The sequence below is a fragment of the Homalodisca vitripennis genome, chromosome 6 (assembly GCF_021130785.1).
Source record: "Homalodisca vitripennis isolate AUS2020 chromosome 6, UT_GWSS_2.1, whole genome shotgun sequence".
In the NCBI taxonomy this organism is placed as follows: domain Eukaryota; kingdom Metazoa; phylum Arthropoda; class Insecta; order Hemiptera; family Cicadellidae; genus Homalodisca; species Homalodisca vitripennis.
This window is the reverse complement of record NC_060212.1, coordinates 36,703,807-36,727,632: the sequence shown is the minus strand read 5'-3', so window position 1 is coordinate 36,727,632 and position 23,826 is coordinate 36,703,807. Positions and strand designations below refer to the sequence as shown.

The 23,826-nt window shown below is 32.6% G+C and overlaps 1 protein-coding gene across 2 annotated transcripts in view; it reads right to left on the bottom strand.

The window, feature by feature from the left end:
- LOC124364302 (T-box transcription factor TBX20-like) overlaps nt 1-18,428 on the bottom strand; it is an 84,853-nt gene extending 66,425 nt beyond the window's left edge. For both annotated transcript variants that reach the window (XM_046819671.1, XM_046819672.1), the window contains exon 1: nt 17,851-18,428. In XM_046819671.1, coding sequence (XP_046675627.1) covers nt 17,851-17,980 — 130 coding nt within the window. In that variant the 5' untranslated portion in view covers nt 17,981-18,428. The remainder of the gene's footprint in view (nt 1-17,850) is intronic.
- Nucleotides 18,429-23,826: the final 5,398 nt, after the last annotated feature.

Below are 23,826 nucleotides of genomic sequence, written 5' to 3'. Positions count from 1 at the left end.
GATTTACCTTATCTTAGTTAATTTTAATCTTAACTGAATCATGCATGGTTTCAATTTGTTTTGATTGTACGAATTTAGCTTTCTGTTATTTTCAAAGTAATAAATAGATTAATGAAATCATATGTCTTAATGTGGTTCTCTTAGAGAGAGAGAGAAAGAAGAGAGAGAGAGAGAGAGAGAGAGAGAGAGAGAGAGAGAGAGAGAGAGAGAGAGAGCGTTGGATTTCTAGGAGGTGAGGTGCCTGTTGAGGGGAAGGTAGGCTGGTGTCAAAATTTCAAAATTAGACCATAGCCAAATCGATACTCAAAATGTTCGACTTCGTGTAAAGAGATCATCAACAAATTGTGGAGTTGGTGCAGTACAGCCACCACGTATTAGAAGATATCGCAGAGGCAACTGCAGTCCTAGGCAGGCCAGGGGCGACCACAGCTTGTTAGAGCTGGATTAATAGGTTTACGACTGGTCAGTCGTGACGGAGTGGGCGGTAGGGCGGGGTCTCTGCATGTGCTTAGATTTCTCCATAACTCGAGCACCCAGGAGGCAAGCTTGGATCTCAGACATTTGTTTGTGAGCAGCAGCAAGTACGAGAAGAGGGTGAGTTTTCGTGCTTTGGCTTCCTATGACGTTGGAAGAATTTCAATAGCGCTGGTCTATACCTACCGTCTCAAATTCAAAGTCCTACCCAAAATCCACTCTTGGTAAAGGGTGAGAAGAACCACCCGTCCGTAAGATATAGCAGCTAAATCGAGTAAATTTTCTTCTTCGTTTTAAGCAAACCCCCCATATTTCGACTCCAAAGAATTTTTTACACCCAAATACAGGAGTTCAAAACGCTGTAATACAAGATGATTAGAATTTTTGGCACCATTTCTCAATTATTCAAGATAAACCAAATTTAATACTCAAAATGTTAGTTTTTAGATATTTATAGGTGTATGAAAGTCATACCTTGCTATTTTAATTTTTGTTTTGTTTTTGCGAGTTTCAAATATCCTGCATTTGAACTATTTACAAAAAATTAGAAATGCGCTCAATAGTGACAATTGTAATATTTTTAACAAGAAAACTTCTTTGGTAACCTTAGATAAAAATTTGTATTTGCTATAACTTTTCGAGAGGTAGCAGTGAAAACTGTGAAACCGTACTACTTTGACATTTTGGAAGACCACTCTTTATAATGTCCGTACTATTTAAAGTTGTATTCCAAATACATTTTGAGGTTTTATATGACCACGCACTATTATAATATGGCTTGTTTTAATTACCAAAATGTTCGTTCATAGATTACATATTTCAACGGGTTTCCCCGGCATAGGTATATTATATCGCATTCAACCAGCCTTTACAATGTTTTCATGTCGTTAAGGGTGCAATCGGAAGTTTTTCATCTTGAAGAACATTCATGACATAAAATAAATAAATTTCTCATATTGTTGTTTTTCGTACTACTGGCATGTGGTGTTGAAAGTAGTTAATTGATTTTTTTTACCTTGTTTTACTATATTAATATTACTTTTATGTTCTGATTTATTGAGTCTGTTGTTAATATATTTAAGTTATTATATTACTTCAATGTACATATAAATTTTGATTCCATACTCTGGAAATAGATACTATTTTATATTTATCTTTGTAAGTTATAAAAACCATGACTTAATATAAGTGTGTTCATTGTTTTGAAGTTTTCGTGACGAATGATTGTTTGAAAGAATTATAGGATTTACGACTTTTGCGACTACAGCAGGCGTAGAAACCTCAATACAGTACATGTTTATGTAATAGGTATTTTACACCTGAGGAAAAAGGTAGATTTCAGTTCTCGAAACGTTATACCTTTTTGTAATACACAAAGAAGGCAAATATCCAAAAGCATATTATACGTGTATTGTTCCACAATTGTCCCAGTTAGTGTAATAAACGTTACTGTCTTATTTATTTACTAGAGTTGTTGATCGACAATATAAATGGGTTGCCCGAAAATCAATAGTAAGGATGAAAACGAGCATTTTATAAATATATTTCTTACGCACTGTACAGTGCGGTGGAAGAAACACCCGAAGAGGCCGATTTCTAGTGTTCTGTTTTCACACCCACGCGCTCGCCCCCCCCCCCCCCCCCCCCCATCCACACCAACATTCAGAGAATGTTATGTCTGTCAAGTAACACAACATCCATAGGAAATTCCCTCACTGCAAGTTCCCGCTCCTCACTACGGAACAGATCTCAGGATTATATCCGCTTATTTACAATTCGCCGTGAAGAATAACTCGCCAGGGGTTCCCGCCAGGCTCACCAGTACGTACAACCACTTCTTTCCGTCGGAAACAGTAATTAAGTGCAAGTTTCGGCAGGTGAAAAATAATTAAGTTGCGATTTCACATTTCGATCTTTTGCGAGGAAGAAGTGCTCTGTAATATGAGAGACCGGCCGATTCTGTCGGACCGCCGGCCCAACAGAGGTGTGCGCCGCGTGGCTCGAGACTAGCCACGATTATAACGTACTGTCTGTCGATAAACTACGGTATAATTATAGCGTGCACCTACTCTGTAATATCGGCAGATTGTATCAACATGGCGGCGGCTGTGTCACTGCTAGGCTTCACTTAGCGGCGTATCGGTTTTCTCTGACTACTAAATCGTGCCCCATTTATCGTCGGTAATAGACAAATATATAAGGTAATAAATATTTTGCTATAAATCGGTGCATTACGACTTTTTTATTGTGTTCACTTTATAGAATCTTGTATTCACGATGTAATCCGACCTTATTCTGAAACACATTTGGCGTTCCACAAGGTTCACATTTTAGACCACTGTTGTTTTTTTTTAATTGTACACAAACAAAAACCACACTTGTTCACAAACCATTACTTGTTGCAATGATCTATTGTATACTAAATAATGATTTGTTTATATACATTTATCCCTAATTAATATAACATATTGGAAGTATAAGAATCTCTAAATGAACTTCATATAGGGTATGTTGAAAATTTAAAACACATCGTTCAAAATCAGTATAGGACCAGGCGATATGGAGCTTTCGCTATACAAGTCATATAGGCTACAATTTGGAAATAATTTAATATAACTGTTGTCGCAGTAGTATAAAGCACTTACAACGTTAACTGTAGAAAGATCAAAATAAGATAATTGACGAGTTTTGTAACAGAAATTAACTGAATTAGAACCATATATTCCAAAGCTGTCTTCATAAGGTTAGTAGTCAATATTTGTAATAACTTTAGTGGCGTCACTATTGAAGGATAACTCTAAATTTAAGGCAGTTAGGAAGATTTTAAAATCTTTGCCTAACAGACTGCCTCTATGGCAAAACAATCGTATATAACTTTATTTATATAGAGAATTTATTATTAACATTACAAAAAATGCTTAAAGACAATATTCACATAGCTGCGCAAGAAAGTGGGTGGACAGTTACGGTGACGTAGTTCCCAAAACGTACAGATTCGTTATTCGATTCGGAAAACGATTATTTAGAAGCACGCAAATTCAGATCTATTAAGTGAATTGCCCTTTGGAACGTGTCATTACAAGTGGACTTAACCATCAACCGACCGAGCGGCCGAGACGCGAGATGGCCAGAGGTGAAGCTACCGGGGACCACCCACGCGTCTCCCGACATATAGTCGTGTGGGCGTCATCCCGCACAAGGACCATTCTTGGGCACTGGCACAGAGAATCGAGTTAGTATTACTGCAGTGCAGAACATATTTCATCACGATTTTGCCCCTCAACCTTCCAATCAGCTAGAGTTGGGTAGCTCAGTCAGTTCAGATTGCCGGCGATGTAGGAGAAAACACGGGGAGAATTTGATGGGGAAAGAATGGTTGGGTGGGATTTCAACCATTTTTATTCACCCACTCGCACACGTTAAATGGGTGGGTGAAATTGAATGGGTGGCTTCCATTATATTATATTCCAAATATTCTCCCGGGAAATTTTCGAGAGTAATAAATGTTAAAACTACTGTGTAAAATTTTATAATTTTAGTGTTGGCTTTTCAAAATTTCGGGGGAGGGGACTGAAGCCCTCTGAGCCCCCCTATTATATACGCCTATGTTCTGAGACGAAGAAAGTTTTTAGCGTCAATACGAGCGAACACAATCGCTAGTTCTCATAACTTTCGCGGCATACAATTCACACATCGCAGGGACACCGCCTAAGTACAAGCACACGCTAGTCTTTTTTACAGTAGATTTCGGGCTTACGTCGTTCCTCATAGGTGTCAAACAAATGCTCCTTTCTCACAGTCCAGCATCATAGGACAATATTCCGTCGCATTGCATCATGATGCTTGATGGCATCTGGGAAACTTGACATCAGAATTTCGCCTTTCCAGATTTGGTTTTTATCAATGTCATTGAACGTGTCCTACTCATAACCACCATCAGATACCATAAATTCGGAAAAAATATTGAAGGACAAAAATTGTTACGCCTGTTCATACTATCGTGTTTTCCAAACCCTTACTTTTAAGACACAAATTTTGTCCACATTTACTACAATAAATCAATTACTTAACTATAATGAAAATAAAAAGTAAAATTATCCAAATTCAATTAAAAGAAAAATTACAATTTCATTAGAAGATCTTAAGATGAGGGTGCAGTTCGCTAACCAAAAGATACATGAGCCAACTAATAAGGAGATAAATTACATGTGTTGTTTATTCAAAACTATTGCATTAAATTATTTATCTCGGTATTTAAAAATCTGGATGTCGTTTCGACAAAATTGAAAAATTATTTTCCACATTCGTGATTTTGGCATTTCAATGATGAGTACAGTATACCTTACCGTTACTAAAGTACTTTGCAGTTACGAACATTCGTAAACTGAAATCTTGCTTTATTTACTACACTTTACCTTTAATTTAAATGTTCTTCTAAATAAATCCAAAAAAGTATGAGGTGAAACTCAAAATTAACGTTTTACATAGTTTGAAAATAAAATTTTTCAAGAGTCTGTGACAACGTCAGATTCCGGACGCTGCCGTAGGAGAAAGGTGAACAGGACTTAAACTCAGCAAAGAGTTGTAATATACATTTGTATCTGATAGTAATTAACTCATTTTGATAAACTAAATTTAAATTTGTTAGTGTTTTTATTATTATCACCGTTTACTCACTCAATAAAACATTTTTAATATTTGGCTGTAGTATATTTATACTCTTGTTTCTTTCGTTTTCCGGTAGATTTAGCATTAGATGATCTCGTTATCATAAACAATTTAACAGAAATGATGATTTGTGGATTACAATGATTAATATACAAACTAAACAATAGTTATTTATTTAACAAGTATCACACTGAATGCCGTGGAACCAAGTGTGGCAATTCTCTTGAGGGAAACAAGACAGTTGCCTCCCTAACACTCTTACTTCTTCTTCTCCACAATTTCAATAAGGACCATATTTTCACGTATATATTTTTAATTACTATGGATTTCAATTAATGCTTTATCCTAATTTTTATTGAATGGAGAGTTTTTTGTAGATAAAGGAAGAATTATGTTCTTAAAGTGATATTTTAATCTCAGTCAAAATGAAATGAAATACATTTTACCATATAAAATTGTATGTAGACTTTACATCTTTATATACCACTTTATTGGCTATTAACTCTGCAGTTTATTACCATATGGGTTCAAAAACAAAAACTCTTAGTGATTTTGAAATTTTTGATTGACCGTTGAGATTACATTTTTAAACTGGAAAAAGGTTAGTGATGTTATTAAAATATATTATTTCAGAATGCGAAATTTGAACAAATTAAATCTAAATATACTATCTACATTAATAAAAAAAGTTCAACATTTATCAATATCCTTAAATTCCAAAATGTGAAAAATACAATTAAATGCAGTATCGCTTAATACAAATTGTCGTCCTTACAGAAAACATAAATAATAACCAAACTAACCAATAGCATCATCTTGTGAGTGAAGTTTAATATAAAACGGGCGTTTGTGCTATTTTTGCTATTTTACGTCCAAAACAGACGTCACCACAATCAGTCCATATAATTTATAAATTCCTAATATAATCTGAGATAATTAAAATATTCTGATGTGCTTTTATGAACTTAAATTTAAACATATAAGTATGGAAGATTTCTTACTTTAAAGGTATAAATAATATGCAAACACACCCTTTTTCCGTCTTTTCAATCATTTTATTGTTTAAAAAATTAAAAAAAACACTAACTTTCAAGTATTTATATAAACAATAAAACAAATTACAAGAAAAACTAAAAATCGATTGGATATGCATTAATAAGATCATCAAATTAGACATTTCCCATGATTTTACGATAAAATATAAGGCTTTGTTAAACTTGCATGAGGTTCAACATTGTCCTTACAAGGAAAGGTACCAGGTCAATCACTATCAGGCAGCCCTTAGCATAAAAATACAACCTATGCATTTTCTCCCACATAATCAGAAATTAATCTGAAGCGCTCTGTCTACAAAAGTTTTACCCGACTTTGAAACCAACCATCAACAACTGGGCTACACAGTTTGCGTAGTGTGACTTTTTCTCCTTTAATCTTTTACTAAATTTAAACAAAAATAAGTTTCTTAAAATTCGTATACACTTTAATCTGTCGTTACTGAATAGGTACTCGTTGATAACTAAGTTATCTTCTTACGGAATCTTAGGATTACGCGGTCGATGATATAACTGACATCCAATTTTTGCTGTTCACATAGCGTAAATAAATAACATTCTTGAAATATGTCGTCCTCACTGCAAAGTATCATCTCCAGTCAAAAGATTAAAAAAAAGAAAAAAGTAAAGATGTCCTATTACTTTTACTAGGCGAAGTTAAGAAGCTCTCTCTAACACTTAACCTGAGGACTAACGGCTTAAGTGACTTCCGAATCACCACCAACGGCCGGGCAGATTTTAAACTACAACTGACTGTATTTCGGTTTAATATCATTCTGTTAGCTGAAGAGGAATCCGAAATACTTCAAGAACGTAATGTGTTCGCAATGTGACGAAGAGGTGTGAACTAAAAAATTTATGTGTTAGTTTCAAGAAATATTTTGATTTTATTTGTATAAAAACGCGTTTTCTATAAAACGATTCAAGCATCGTCGAGCGTGGCTGCTGCTTGGATGGGTGACCGCTGAATGACCCTGTCCTTACAAACAGCCCGCCTGCCCGGTTGTTGTTAGTAGTTCGGAAGTCACTTAAGCCGTTGGTCCTAAGGTTAACCGTTAGAGAGTACTTCTTAACCCTAAATTCACAAAGGAAAAATAAGATATCCTTTATTTTAATTTTCCCCAATTAATTTCATTAATAAATAATTTTAAATAATATCTGAAATCAAGTATAAACTGCTATTGCGAGTTGTTTTTCCTGCCCTCATTTTCAATTTAATGTAACTTCCGTGAAGTTCGAGTGCCGTTCCAGGAAAATCAAAGCCAATGTACGAGTGCGGCGCTAAAACACAAATACGACGATATTACGAGTCTTTGGTTCTAAGAGGGGTCAGTATTTATGTAATGTCCCAGACCAAAGTTCCTTCTGTTTGGTCGCATTTCAGATCCGGCGTTCCTTGTCTCGGCGACATAAACAAGTAAACCTAACCTAACTAGATAACAAGTTTCCACATAAAGTTGATAGTCTGCGAGGCTCCCCCGGCCCTGCCGATAACACAGGTTTGCTCTATAATTTTCTGGGTCACTGAATGCATAAACTTGCAGATTAAGATAAATACAACTTTATAAATACCATTTAATCACACACATCACGTTAGTGTTCGCTGTATGTTGGCTTAAACTGAATGTTTCCTTTCCATGTTGTGTTAAGTGACATTTAATCTGCAGTGTTCCGGACTTTAACATCAAATGTTATGTCGGACATTAGATTGTACGTTCTCATTAAAAATATAAAGACCTAGAAATAATTAACCTCATTTGTAACGTGGAGTTTAATTGGAGAGAAAATGCAGTAATCGAAAAAGGAAACAATTTGATGATAAAAATATTCTAATCAGTTAAAAAATATATATGTATAAGGAATTACAACTATTTTGAAATGTAATAATTGTATATTTTTAATATTTACTTTGGTAATTATTTTAAATAAAAGAACTGGTATTAAATATTTAAGTTTATATCTTTTTGTTTAGTATCAGATTAATTATTTATCAGTTAAAAAATTCTCCATGGACTATTTGAGAAATATAAAAATCTGCAAATACATTTATATTTATAATATATAAAGTTGCGATGGAATAGTTAATATTTAATATTAAACTTATTTTAAGAAAAAATAACTTTTATTTTTTCTACTCAGTCCACATTAATTATTTCAATTACGTTTTTGCCCGAGTATGATCATATTAGGATGTTTTACGTAGTTTTTCTAGTTTTTTGTAATTTACTAAATTATTATATTAAATTAAATTTTTTTATATTTACTAAATAGTATAGGTTCTTAGTTATTTTTTAATACATTTTATGTAATATATTGAAGAGAAACTATTCTTGTTGTGGGTTATAAAATAAAAAAAGTATAAAATTCATTATTTTTATTTCGTAGATTACTTCTCACTGATTATTATGACATATTTGGTTTATTTTTATTAGTTTATAATTATTAGAGACAATTAATACTGTTATTATGTTAAATACTTAGGGATAGTATGTTAGCAAATGCCTTATATTTAAATTTTTATTTTGGTTTAACACGTATAAAATATCGTTTTCATTTAAGTAGATTTTTGCGGCTTTTATATCACTGTTATATGGTCCATACGGTGATTCTAGCGTCAAATAAATTTTTTTCTACGAATTTTTTCTAGGTATTTGTAGTTTTATATTCATTAAATAGTACGTTCTTGGTTGATTCTCAATAAGTTTTATCTAATATATTGAAGAGAAACTGTTGTTGCTATTAGCTAAATAAATTAAAACTGTATAAAATACATTACACTTATTTTTCTACATTACATTTTATTGAGTGGAGAGGTACTCATTATTATGAAATAGTTGGATTATTTTGACTCATTATTAATTAGTGTAACGTGTAAAACATCGTTTTCAGTTACGTAGATATTTTGTGGATTGGATATTTGTCTTTTGGTCAAAATGGTGGTTTTAGTGTAAAATAAATTCATGTATATGTGTGTGTATTTATGTATGTATGTGTTTCATGTATTGTGTGTTGAAACCGTACATCGCCGCTCGCACACCCACAGCAAACCATCAGGGAAGCGCGCGCCCATGGTGGCGAACGGGATGCCGGATCAAAACAAAACTAGGTAAAAAAGAACACCGTGGTCAGTATACTCAGGTTCATTTACTAAGACACAGCATAGGCCTATCCAGTCAAAATAAATATATATATATACTATAAATAAAAAAAAAAAAATAAAAAAAATAAAAAGTGCCTGCAGTAGTATACCTCAAACAATCCTTGTCAGGTGCACCTGCATACAAAAATTAGAAACGCCATAATTTGAAACAAGAAATGCCAATTCCACCCGGTATCCTTCGGCTAAGGGCGGGCTCCTAATGAAATCCAAGAAATAACTAAATAATATCTAAAACTAACTTAAAATTAAATAACAAAATATAAACTATATAAATGGCAACAATAACAATAACAAATAAATAAAGAATATGAGCAGGGTATCACAGATGTTGACTAGTAGAAATGTCCATCATGGTGGCCGTCCTTCAGCAGAGCGCAAAAGCGAAGGTTCTCTGCGACCACGCATGATGGACAGATGACAGCAGAAAATCAACTCATCTCCTGGACCTCATCAGTGAGGGGCCGTAAACTTAGCCGCACATGTCAGAAGGAAAACAGCTCAGCAAAACTAACAAACACTTAATTAAACAAAATATTAAACTGGAGCTACTCCTAACTTGTACACCACGGCTCGGAGTCTTGACGCCACTCTCCCGGAAAGGCCAAACGCCTTCAAATGGTCAGTGGCCTCTGCAGCCAATAAACCACACACACATACACTATATAAAACACACATGAGTCGGGGAGATATAGGTATTGAACCGGCTCAGTGTGTAATGTACTTTTGAGTGGTGTGCCTCTTAAAATTAATTATCTAATAGCATTAGTTTAACACCTTACTTTGACGCTGAGAACACATTCATTAGGCGAATTTGTATAAATCTAAATCTTGCAATATTTCCCATTTCTGAATCTAAGGGGAAATTTCAGTCATATTTATTCTTAAAAGTTTAGCCTGTTAACCATCGTATTTAAATTGAATCCTTTATATTTCATTATTAGTTCACGTGTTCTAAAATAGAAATACGATGTACTCGTATAACCAGCATTTCTTATATCCATATTTATCCTGATAAATCATGAGCCGGAAAATTGAAAATTTTCAACATATCGGTGATAAAACATTTTTAAATGTCGTTTTAAATGTTCAGACGAGTTTTAAGTTTCTTGAAGACTAAGTTTCAAAACTGTAAAAAATTAAGCTAATTGTTGCTATTCGGAAAGAGGCCAACAAATTTTATTTTCATTATCAATAATAGTACCGTAAAAACAATGATTTTTTATTTTTCCCCAAATGCTAAGGCGGAAAATTAAACTTTTTTTGAATCTATCTAATCATGTAATTCAACAAGGAAGAACTTCTAAGATTTAAATTATAGACTACCTTCTACGTTACAAACGTAATCAATTTGCAACGTTTATATTTTATTGCAACTGTTATTATTTTTGTCTTGTTACAACGTAATGAGCAATATTTAATGCACGTTATATCTTAACGATATCATAGCGAAATATATAAAACGACATTTATGTATCTACTCATACACGAAATAACTCAGAAATCGACTATTAATGTATATTATAGCGAACAATGAACATTACCAGATGCTATGTCGCGTTGAATGTTGACGTCAAGAGTAACAGAATATATTGTACATGCCGTAGCGCAATTAAGTAAGCATTTGGATTGAAATTGCTGGATATTCCTTTTGGTATGCTTTATGTTTTAATAAATAACGTTATTAACAAGGACAAAGTTGTAACTATGTATGAAATTAGCGGCAGAGTAGAAAAATTAGCCTACTTCGTAATCTAACAGGCCCAAATAAAAATGTAGGTACATGAGTTACAGCTTCAGGGAAAAACGTATTTTTCATTTAATAAAAATTTTAATTTCGTTTAGAAAAAATTAAACATGTATTTTTAAAATTATATTTACTTAAAAATACAATAATTTTCTTAAGTCGTTAAAACACATGTTACTCTCTGAAGCTGTAGCTCATGTGTATGCTTTTAAAAGTTCATACGAGTAATTTCATCCGAGGTCGTTTTTATTTGCAGTTGATTACACAAACAAAGCCTTAAGTTTTACTTTTAATAACTTTGATTTTACGTGAAGTAATAAAACATATTTTCTGTAACCAGTTCGTTATTATTTCTTTTGTATATAATATATTATTTCTATCGTCCATTCTATAGATTCGTAAAGCATTTGTCTCTGTAGCATGCTATATTTTGTACTTTCACAATTAAGCGCTTTGTCTTACGTAGTTATAAGGTTATAGTAACATTTGTTACTATTATGTGAAGTAGTTTACTAAAACGATACTTCTTATTTTCCCAAGCAACCCTATTAACGTTTATGCGATTTTATTGCAGCCAACAATTAAATAATAACAATGCTCAAATGTGTATTTTACCGTTTGTACTAAAGCACCCACGCTTTTCATAAAAATCAAATTAACAATAAGTTAATTACTTTTCGAACCCGTAAACCCCTATACCGTTTTATCCAACGATATTTCAACGTAATAGCTCCGTACGTGTATTATTACGGTCAGATGATATACAAATCATTGTAATGAATAGAATGATGGTGAGTGCGCTACTACGTGCAGAAGGGAAGCCCTCTGTTGTGTGGTTGTAATTTGCAATTCACCGGTTAGTACCAGATCTGACCACCAGACGTTGCAGCAGCACTGTACACTCTGCACTTACATTGTACAACTAATTGTTTCAATGTATACCTCTCCTTTGTCAGTTTGAATCGAAGATGAGAAATTCTACTGTAATTGACCTCTTATAAAAAATTACGGACTTTTTCTGAATTTAATAATAAGATTACTCAATGGTTTTTATCATTAAAACTTTCTTATAGGACGGTATTTCCAAAATTGGGCCTAGTAAAAAAAATATTGTATGAATTTGTGCCAATTTGAAGAAAGCATTTTTTGTGAAGCAAAAGCAGTGTATTGTTTCAATTTTAAGACTGGTTAATTGAAATAGACCTGCTTTTTTATCCGAGTAGTTTTTACTGTCTAGGAATTTTTTCAGTTTTAATGCGATCATTAATAATTATTTCTCGTTTAATAAACAATAGTATACATATATACATCATATATACATATATATATTTGTTACTATTGTTTATTAAACGAGAAATATATATATATATATATATATATATATATATATATATATATATATATATATATATATATAATTACGATAGACACTCACGAAAAATACTCAATACTCGTTTTTTATGGTTAGTATAATGAATCATATTTTATTTTAATGTTGATAGTTTATATATTATTATAACTTTCATTTTAACTTCATTTACTTACCTACAATTAAAAAGAAACACAAATAATTTGTTAATACATTTGTAGTAAAAACGTTTGTAATTAGTTCAAAACGAAATAAAATATTACGATGCGCAAGCCAGTTATAGATTCCACCATAGATGGTAATTTCTAAACTTAATCATCCAAACCAGTTCTTTTTATTTGACACGTCTTGAGTTAAATTAGACTATAACATCTAAAGCTTTGATTAGATTTGAAAATGAAATTTATATTTTGTTTAAATGATGACGTTTACATTAATACACCCAACAAATATTTATAAGCTAAATATGTTATAATAAGAGCAGTTATTAATATCTCGTTCAGCTTTTTATAGCCTCGTAAATCGTATAGGATGGGATGTAGAAGCAATTAATTATAAACAACGTACTTATGCTATATTAATCCTGCGCAACTGGTGAATTATTAGGCGCTGTGCAATTATATCTAGAAATATATTTCTTGTAATTTAGATTTGCATCTAGTGTGATTTTAGTGAGTCTATGTTTTTGTTCTCTTTTGGTATAAATTTTACAAGTCATTATAATATGGGACTGCCCACAAACAATGAAATAGTTTTTTCTTTTGTTTTAATAAATATAAAATCATGAAATACTTTGTATGAACGTGTTGGCTGCATTTATCTGACAATTTAGGACAAAATCCAGGACATTCTCAAGATGTATTTTTCTGTTTCCAATCACAGTTCTTTTTCGTGACGAATTTCTAACCTGAATTTCATAATTTAGTCTTATATTCTTCCCCACAGGCTACATATTACCTATAATATAGCGGCTGTTCAAAAAAACTTAGTGGCTATTGCGATGTAAAAGTGATTTTAAATAAATTAATGTACCAACGTGTTACCGTATATCGGATTTCACCAGTTTAATATGAACTAAATATTAATTATATGAACAACGAATCGAATAATATGATTCCACAATGAGAAAAGAATTGTTAATTTTCTATCTTAAAATAAATAAAGTACGTATTTAATGTAGCCTATTACTTTAAAGAATTGCTGAATTGCAATCAATCTAAATTGCGTGCAATAAAACTGAATTTATGTTGCCCCTAAAGGATTCCTATAATAATTACCTTTCAATATGACAGTCACATTTAAACAATGCAGGTTTTACTGTTATTAACAACTCTTAAAATTTGTTTATTTCTATCTGACCTACTAACTATGCGGTTTATTCCCCAAAATACCACATTTGGATATTTAGGAAACTATACTATTTCAGGCAAGTGACTTCCATAGTCCTATTTATAGCAATAATGCAGCAAACTATTACCAACTAGAGTTTTTCTAATCATAAATAGTTTATAATGTGGAAAATATTGTACAATTGAATCAGAATATAAGCAGATCGATCTATTATAACAAAGCCACATTCGGCTCCCTCTTAACCGATCTGGGATCAACCGCTCTTCTGATTATCCGGCTCTTTCCAGGGAGACATGATTAAACTTTTTTTAACTTATATTAAAACATAAAACCAATATTTAAGCCTTTTATTGTTTTGTGAGGCCTTTCGATAGCCTCGTTTAAATATTGGTTTTATGTTTTAATGTAAGTTAAAAGAAAATAACCAATATAAGTTCCATCTACAGCATTTCAACATGATTAAACTGATTAAACGAATGATATCTAATGTTCTAATATGGGAGAGCAGCCTTAATTAGTATTATTATTATTATTATTATTACACCATATGTTTTAAAATACGATTTATATTGTTCGAAATTACTGCTAACGCTTTTGCCTTTTTAAAGTTGTAACCGACTTTTAGGTTATCCGACCACGATCTATGCCCGGGTATGTCATTCGGTTAAGAGGGAAGCTACTGTATTTGCAAGATTAAAGTTTTATTGATAACAGTTAAATTACGATTATGGCGCCATACTTTTATGAAAAGTTCAATATTGCAGACTATAATAAACGTTAATCCAAATGACTGGTGGAGAAATGGCGCTAAAATAATGTCACTGTTTCACTGCAAAACCCAAAATCCTAAACTCTGCAGATTTAGTCAGCACTGTATTGTGATCTTGATTAGGTACAAGCAATACCTTAATTGCTAGCCTTTGAAAGCCAAGTGTGTAAGTATCTGGTATTAATTTCAGGCGCCAAGTCAAGTTTATATATTTATCTGAAAAGCAAAAATTAAGATTGTTTATAAAAACATAAACCCCTTTAAAACCAAATTTCAAAAATAATCCCAATTTTTTATTTTAAAATTTTTAATGTTCCTTAATTTTACATATTATAGGCGCTAAATTATTAATCCTTTTAAGCAACTCGAACTTTGGCATGATATGACATTGCATTTCCATAAAAATCCGAGGTTGTAAAATTATTATAAATATAATTATAAATATTTTTAAAATCCTGTATCGTTTGAATATTTTATTTTCTTAAATCGTATTTATCACCTTGAAGTATAAGTATATATTCAACAAACAATTAGAAATAAGTTACAAAGCCATTAATCAAGTCCATCTGCATTTGTTAACAAATTCAGATTCATTAATTCATCACATCTAATTGGAAACCACTTTGCGCAGACGGTCCTATTTTATTCCAATATAACTCGGTCAAGTGAGATAACAATATCAGATGTGCGAAAAAATTGTTTTGCATTTAGAATGTTAACTCTAAAAGCGTCGATAGTGAGGCTCAAGACTTAATGGACGATACAGCCTATTAAGATGTAATCTGGGATACCAAAACCTGTTGGAAAAGTCTTCAGCAAGACGGTCTGTCAGAACGTTGGGGACATCTATACCGGAATGAATTGAATTTAAATTAATTATCCAATTAATATTAATTTACACATCACTATCATACAAAGCTCCCAGTTCATCAAAACTACAAATTTTATTCATATTTAAAATAAAATATTGAATTATTATTTTTTGGACTTTACCCACATACCATGACAAACGCTCAGGTTTTACACATGATTTTGGACCGAGTGTGGCTGAAAATGTATATAGCCGCTGAATGATTTTCTAGGAACATGCAATTTTTTAAAATCGGTATCTTCTGAGGACATACGCAAGTAAACTAAAACTGTTCTATTATTTTGTTTATTTTTTACATAAATATATTTTCAAAATTGTAAGTAAACTCGTACACCTTAATGGAAATTTACAGTTATCGACCTAAAGATTGTTTTTTATTCTGTATTAAACGACCAAAAATATTAAAATCCATTTTACAAGAGATAAGCTATACTTGTTTGATTGAATTATTCGGTAGGCCTATTGGGTCAAATCCGTGTTTGTAGTAGTTATAATAAATCATTTATTTTCATTACATTAAAACTAAAATTTTAGAACATCCTAGAATTGTGTAATAATTCAAATGAAAGATATAGCAATTTAATAAACATTTCATTATATTATAGGCTATCATTTGACAATACAAATAATCTAAATTCTAGGTTATATTTAAATGCAGATTGTTTAATAGTTTGAAATAAATATAAGCCTTTCGTTGTTATTATAATAATATTCTAAGGGCGTAATAAAAGTTATTTATAATTAGTGTGAATTGAAGTTATTTTGTGTAGGGCAATATTTATTTATTTTATTATTAGTCTATAAACACAGTTGTATTTTCTTGTTTGATATACAAGAGCTTGATTCAATGACATGTAAGTAATACAGTTATTTATAAATTATATTTTTGCTGCTTTCATATAAGTTAAGTGAATTTATTGAAAGAAGAATTTTCTTACTGGCCTGTCGTAATTCTGCGATGTTCTATTTCATTTGTCTATTGTGCAACATCAAATTTGGTAAAACATCAGTTTCGTTTGTGGAAAATTGTGAAAGTAAACTTGGTCCTATAATTTGTTGGAGCGCTGATAAAAACATTTAAATTTCAAACCTCTCTTCGTTAGTTTGACTGATCACTTGGATTAAAATTGACAATAAGTAGCGTTTCAACTACGCTAAGCAATTGAATACCAAATGCGTCATCCAATAAACGAGAATTTTTCAAAAAAAAGCAATCATTTTTCTATGCATAGTAAGGAAATGTCATAGATAATTACTAACCTACGTATACCTTACGTTATAATTGGGCTACTGTACTACATTTAATATCGTAGGTAATATTTATTTACATATTATTAATATAACTTATTTCAAACACTGTATTACTATAACTATAATTAATATGGATTAATAAATACCGTATGTAAAATAATAAAAAAAGGTTAACTAAAATGCCGAGAATATTTGTGAATTAGCCTACTGTACTTGTTCTTGTATTGTACTTATGATTATTCTTATTTTTGTCTAAACTACTATTTATATAGCATCTTGTAACAGATGTGGCATCAGTCTGCCTGTCTGTCTGTCTCCCCCAACCTCGCACGCAGCGCCTTTCCCTTGACAGACTCAGTTTATTTGATAGTCGATCCCTTCACTGAATAGTCAAACTGAAACTCTTTATATTAAATATATCCTTTTAGCTTAAATTATTTTTCATTGCCTGAGAACGTATACTCGTATTTAAATAAGAGGTTAATACGCTTTATTATCTATATTCATAATCTAGAATATCGGTACTGTCTGTGACACAACATTTTAACAGCATAGTGTTTTGAATATTTTTAGTATTTCTAATGGAAATAGTTTTTTAATATATGTAAACATTCCTTCTTCTCTTGTGATAGCATTTCTTACCGCTACTCTAAACCAAATTTTGAAATTCCGCATAAAGTGTTATGGCGATGACAGTAGAACAAATCTTAGGTTAAACTATTTATAATATTATATAATATTGTATATTTTATGCATGAAAAATATAGTCATGTTTGAAAATAGGCTACTATTCGATTCGTAGCCTACATTACTGGAATATCGTTGTCTATAACGGGAGCAAACGTTCTTATTTATTGAAAAACTATACAAATAATTGTATGCGTAGCGTAATTAAAGTATTGCTACTCTATAGTCTTAAAAAGGTTTTTAGCCTAAGGTTATTACGTCATTTACATTCAAATTATTATTATTACTATGCTATTAATTCAAGGTATATTCTTCTACTATAATCATCACTTTTTTCAACTGCTTTACTATTTATTATTCTAATCAGCTTTTTTACCATTTTTTGTAATCTTTGTATGTACTGCGTTTACCGTGAATAAATAAATAGCCTACTGACTGTTGTATGAGTAGCCTACCTGATCCAGCGGCGTCCTCCTCTCTCTTCCCGGACTTCTTAGGCCTCTGGGGCAGGTCCTGGCGGGCCATGATAGCGGCTATCGAGAAGTCTGTAGCGCCCGGTCTGAGGGAGCAGTCTTCGTCCATCATCCGTCCATCTTTACCGTCCACTGTCACAGCACTTCCGGTCCGACTGTCATCACTGGCGTACTTCCGGCCACGTGTAGGGGTGGGCGGCACCCTCTACCTCGCACTCACTCCGGCGACCGACGACGACTGACTCGGCTGCCATTTTTTCCTCGGCGGGACGGTCCAGAGAACGGATTAGAAAAGTTATGGGATCAGGGAGGGGAAGGTGGGATCAATTCTGGAAATGTTTCGTTGACAGGACTGCGCCGCGTGTTCGGAGGGGGTGAAGCTCAGGTAGGATTCTTCGGCGTCCTCCCGTGTACCTCGCGCGCGCATCTCCTCGCCTCGCCACCTGGCGACCCGCCGGTGTCCGTGGGTGGGGCTTCCACCGCCGTCTCCGTCAAATTAAATTCCTCCGGAGGAGATCAAACGAATCTTCGATGCCGTGGTGACTTTATGACACGGCGTCGTTCGCGTTCGGTCATCGTTAATTTCCTCCTTGATTTCAGTCTTGACCGCAGTGAGCCGCTGAACGCTCTCCTATTGGTCCTTGACGAGCCGTTTTTTATTGGCTGGGCGGGCCGCCCCTCCCCTCCCCTCCCAGGACGGGTGGGGAGTGAGAGGGGGAGGGCCGTCAGATCACATCACAGCCGCCAGCCGCACAGATAGCTGCTACTGGCCGCTACGCCACTTCCCGGTTACTTACGTATTTTGTGCACTTCTTCATGCAATCATCCGTCTCCCTAACTTCTTGCGACGAACCGACATTCCTTTCAAAGAGACGTCGTATTGTAAAAACTGGAAACAATATCCTAGTATTGTGACGATTAAATTATTTATCATTTGCCCAATTAATCCACATAATTACACCAAATTTCGGTTTAAATGTATTTATTTCAGAGCCACATGTAGAGAAGAGGGTTTTCCCCCATAAGAACTATATTAAACCCCTTTGCACTATTATGCACTTATATTTATCCTAGTTACGGTACCCAAATGTTACATTTTGGAGGTCTTAGAGGCTACGCATCCAAACGCTTTTTTTTCTTGAAAATGTATACTTTTTTAATATTCTATTATGAAAAAAAATAATAATAATGCCGTTATATTTATCCTAGTTACGGTACCCTAAATGTTACATTTTGGAGGTCTTAGAGGCTACGCATCCAAACGCTTTTTTTCTTGAAAATGTATACTTTTTTAATATTCCATTATGAAAAAAATAATAATAATGCGCTTATATTTATCATAGTTACGGTACTCTAAATGTTACATTTTGGAGGTCTTAGAGGCTACGCATCCAAACGCTTTTTTTCTTGTAAATGTATAGACTACTTTTTTAATATTCTATTATGAAAAAAATAATAATGCCCTTATATTTATCCTAGTTACAGTACCCTAAATGTTTTGGAGGTCTTATTAGAAGCCACGCATCCAGACGCTTATTTTCTTGTAAATTTATACTTTTTTATATTCTATTATGAAAAAAACTATAATAATTTTCTTCGCTAACGCTCAGCCAGTGACAAACCAGTGTGAACCTTTTTTCTGAATAAATACCCAAATAAAAAAGCGTTGGACGCTTAGGCTATTCGTTACGCTTAAAATGAGACATCTTCCATAGTTTTTCAACTAAAAATAAGGTCGTAAAAGTGCAAGAGGTTCAACATGTTTTAATGAGGCTAAACTAAGTCTAAATAAAGTACTTCTTAAATTGTATACTTATGTATAGTAAAATATTATGTATATTTTGTCTGTAATAAACTCTATTGTTCCACCGTACTTAAAGATCTTTCTAAGGCGTCGTAATGCACCTGATGAGATAATTAGAATACTTTTACACCTAGATTACACTATATTTTTAGTCTATGTTTCTCTGATGTCAAAACTATGAAAAGATTTAAAATTTAGCTTGTTGCTCTCCGACATTTTTTGGATCTCTTCAGAAGAACATGACTCCAGATTCCAGGAGTCAAATCCTGTGACAGCGTCAGATTCCACACGCTGCACTAAGAGGAAGGTGAACTGGAACAAAACACAATAGTTACAGTAAAATATAATTTCATAGTCTATATATTAAAAAACTTTTAAAAATAAGTATAACCACCGCGTTTTGTAGTAAACTATTGGAATGGTGGTTTTAATTGGCTATTTTTAAATATGAGCTTTATTTTTCATTTTCAAGTCCTACATCGTTTTTAATAGAATAGAATATTTATTGTCTTTAAGCCTTGTGAGCAATGGACATTGTCAATAATAAACATATGGCATTATAATGAGATAAGAAAACAAACAAACAGAGATTGTCCTACTGAGCCACCAACAACATCAACATGATCCATTATAAAGTCAGAACATATTATTTAACATTCAGATACGAAACATATTAACAAGAGCCACAATAAAATTTATAGTAAATAACAAGGATGTTTAAAGCATAACGATAAAAATAGCTGATGTTGAGTTATTAGGGAGTAAAAAAATAAATAAATAAATAATTAACAATAATTATAAAACTCTATAAAATAAATAACAAGATAAAATTTATATTAAAAAACATTATTAATTAGGCCTATTAAAAACTTACAGTCTACATTATTACAGTTCAGGTACTCATTGATTGAATAGAAAGGATTTATTACCAGCCAGTTGAAAACAACACGTTTAAACTTTATTATTAGTACCTGAAGATGAAATCGCAGATTTCGAAATGTACATTGTAAGAAAAATAAAAGTATAAAAAAAATGTTAAAAGGTTTATTTATATTGTGTTATACGTTTAAACTGTTTCAGCTCTACTGTATTTCCCTTGCGGTCAAGTTTATTAAACAAAGTAATGGACATATATTCAAAATTCGTTTGGGTTTTACTTAACCTACAGTAATTTGTATCTATTAAATTCCTTTTCCTTGTATTGTAAGAGTGCACATGACTTCTGAGAACATAATCATTTAACTTTGTCTTTACATAAACTAAACATGTGTATATATATAGCCTACACATGTTTAGTTTATGTAAAGACAAAGTTAAATGATTATGTTATATATATACAGATTTATTACAGTAAGAATCGATTCTTGAATAAATAAAGGTCTACAGGTAGTATATCTTTCTGAGTTTGTTAAAATTCTTATTGCTTTCTTTTGTATTATAAGAACTCTATCTATTTTCTATCTATCTTACTATCTATTTTCGACTCAAGTTCCTTATTTGGTAATAAAGATCGCGTAACTAACATAACCGAATTAAATAAAAATTAACAGAGTCCTGATTAATTTTAATTGCCCATAACTTACTTAGAATTCACCTACAACATTTAACCAGTACGGTAAAATATTGATATGCTACTACCTGGAATAGAAAACGTTAATAGAAAATATGGTAATAGTCTTAAAACTTGCCTTGAAACCATAATGACGTGTTTAATTCGTGTCGATTTAAAAGTGTCTTAACTAGCAAAAAATATCATATTTATTCTCAGTAGCCTTCAAATTAATAAATTCTAATGTTCCCGCAGACTCCTAATTAATAATTTCCAAAACTATAGATTTCATCAGTGACGAATTCAAACCAATAATGCATTGTATAAAATATAACGCCTTATTTTGTAAATATCAGTACATTTATAATAAATAATTAATCAATGATTTCATATAAAATTCGGTTTTTTAATTTTAGATCTAATAACTAATACTTACAAAATTATTTTTAAACAATATTAGCTTATCTTCAAAATGAACACCCTTTCTTACATCTATATGCGTAACTAAGCTTTAACCCCCAGGAGGATTCACTTATGGCTGGTTTATACCTTCTAGTTGAACCCACACTGGGTGACAGAAAAACCGATGGCACTTAAATCTAGGCAACCTTATGGATATCCAGGAGCGGCACATCACCATCCGCAAATGTCGAGATTATGGCACGTGAGGGTAATTCGATAGGTCTAGTCTACTACGGGAGATGACTGTTGGAGTTGGTAGGGTTTATTCCCTAAGAGTCAAAGGTTCTAGCCAACCTAGACATAAGGGTGTGCCACCCCCTGCTTACTTGCCTGGGGTGGCTGGTTCAGAGCTGGCTTCTCCTCTTCCGAGTGGACATGACTTGAGATTAGTGCCCTAGATCTTTCCTCGTGAATATCGACAGGAGTCGTCACCTTCTCTCAACCTTAACCAACCAAACTATCCAGTCACTCCGGAAGCAGCGCAAAGGTCTTTATAGGAGTAGGTGCAATTTCTAAACTTCTTGTCATAAGAGATTAAATAAAAAGAAAAACTAAGCTTAAAAGTATGTGCACATTTTAATTTGATTTTCTTTTGTTCATATTTTTTGTAAAATCTGCAAATCTTCTAAGAATTTTATTGATTTTATATATAAAAAAGCTCATTATGCCAAATATCAAAGCTTTATATTCAAACTGAGTGAAAACGCTATGTGATTTCTGGCCTTCACGTATCAACACTGAAGTAAAAGTTTGATTAGAGAGGAACATTGTGTTGTGTAAACCTATTATTCCTCAATATTGTGTTGTGTAAACCTATTATTCCTCAACATTGTGTTGTGTAAACTTATTATTCCTCAACATTGTGTTGTATAAACCTATTATTCTCTCAGCGTTGTGTTGTATAGACCTATTATTCCTCAACATTGTGTTGTATAAACGTATTATCCCTCAACATTGTGTTGTGTAAACCTATTATTCCTCAATATTGTGTTGTGTAAACCTATTATTCCTCAACATTGTGTTGTATAAACCTATTATTCCTCATCGTTGTGTTGTATAAACCTATTATTCCTCATCGTTGTGTTGTATAAACCTATTATTCTCTCAACGTTGTGTTGTATAGACCTATTATTCCTCAACATTGTGTTGTATAAACGTATTATCCCTCAACATTGTGTTGTGTAAACCTATTATCCCTCAACATTGTGTTGTGTAAACCTATTATTCCTCAACATTGTGGCACACCATGTTTACAGTGGATGAGATAAAACATTAAAGGCACTAACCTGCCATAAAGACCCATTTTCTCCGAGACGAAATCCGAGGAATCAATCGATCACAGCGATCCCTGACCTATCAAAGGGTATAAAATATAATGATCCAAACATAAAGTGAATTTGTGAAGATCGAGTAAGCCATTGAGTGTAGCGAGCTTGTGTCACAGTGATGAGGGATGCGATAATAATTGATTGGCTGAGCTTTAGAGAAGCCTTCACTCGTGGGATTCGAAAAAGTTCATTTCTGTCTATCCGCACGATATCTCGAAAATTAACTTACTTATAGACTTGGATTTGTGCACGAAGCTTCATTTCTGTATGAGGAACACGAGTTAGATGATGGTCCATGTCAATCCATGTGATTTGGCTGAGCGTTAGCAAATACTCTTACTTTGATATTTTTGTCAACCATGAAGGCAGCGAGAAAATGTCAGAATTTTTGAATCGGAGTGAGCTTGTCGAGTACTATACAGGATTATATTAATAGTTACTCCATTATTCTATTGTTATCTTTGTTGTTTTAGTTTATTATTGTTATCATTGTTATATTGTTGTCGTTGTTGCATTATTATTTTTTTGTTATTTGTTATATTATTACTTATTATTGCACTATTGTTATTGATACCACTTTTGTTATGTTTCACATTGTTTCAGTTATATCTTTGTTATGCCTGTTCATTTATTATGCCATAGGCATGGTTAGTTGTTGAATTTGATTTTTCATACTGTATTATTTTTTTGAGCATTTGCTATTGTTAGTCATTCTAAGTAATGTATTTTGCAAAATGGTTATACCGTGGGAATTTAAATAAATAAATATATGCGTAAACAAACTCAGTACACCATAAGAGTTTCAAACATGTGAC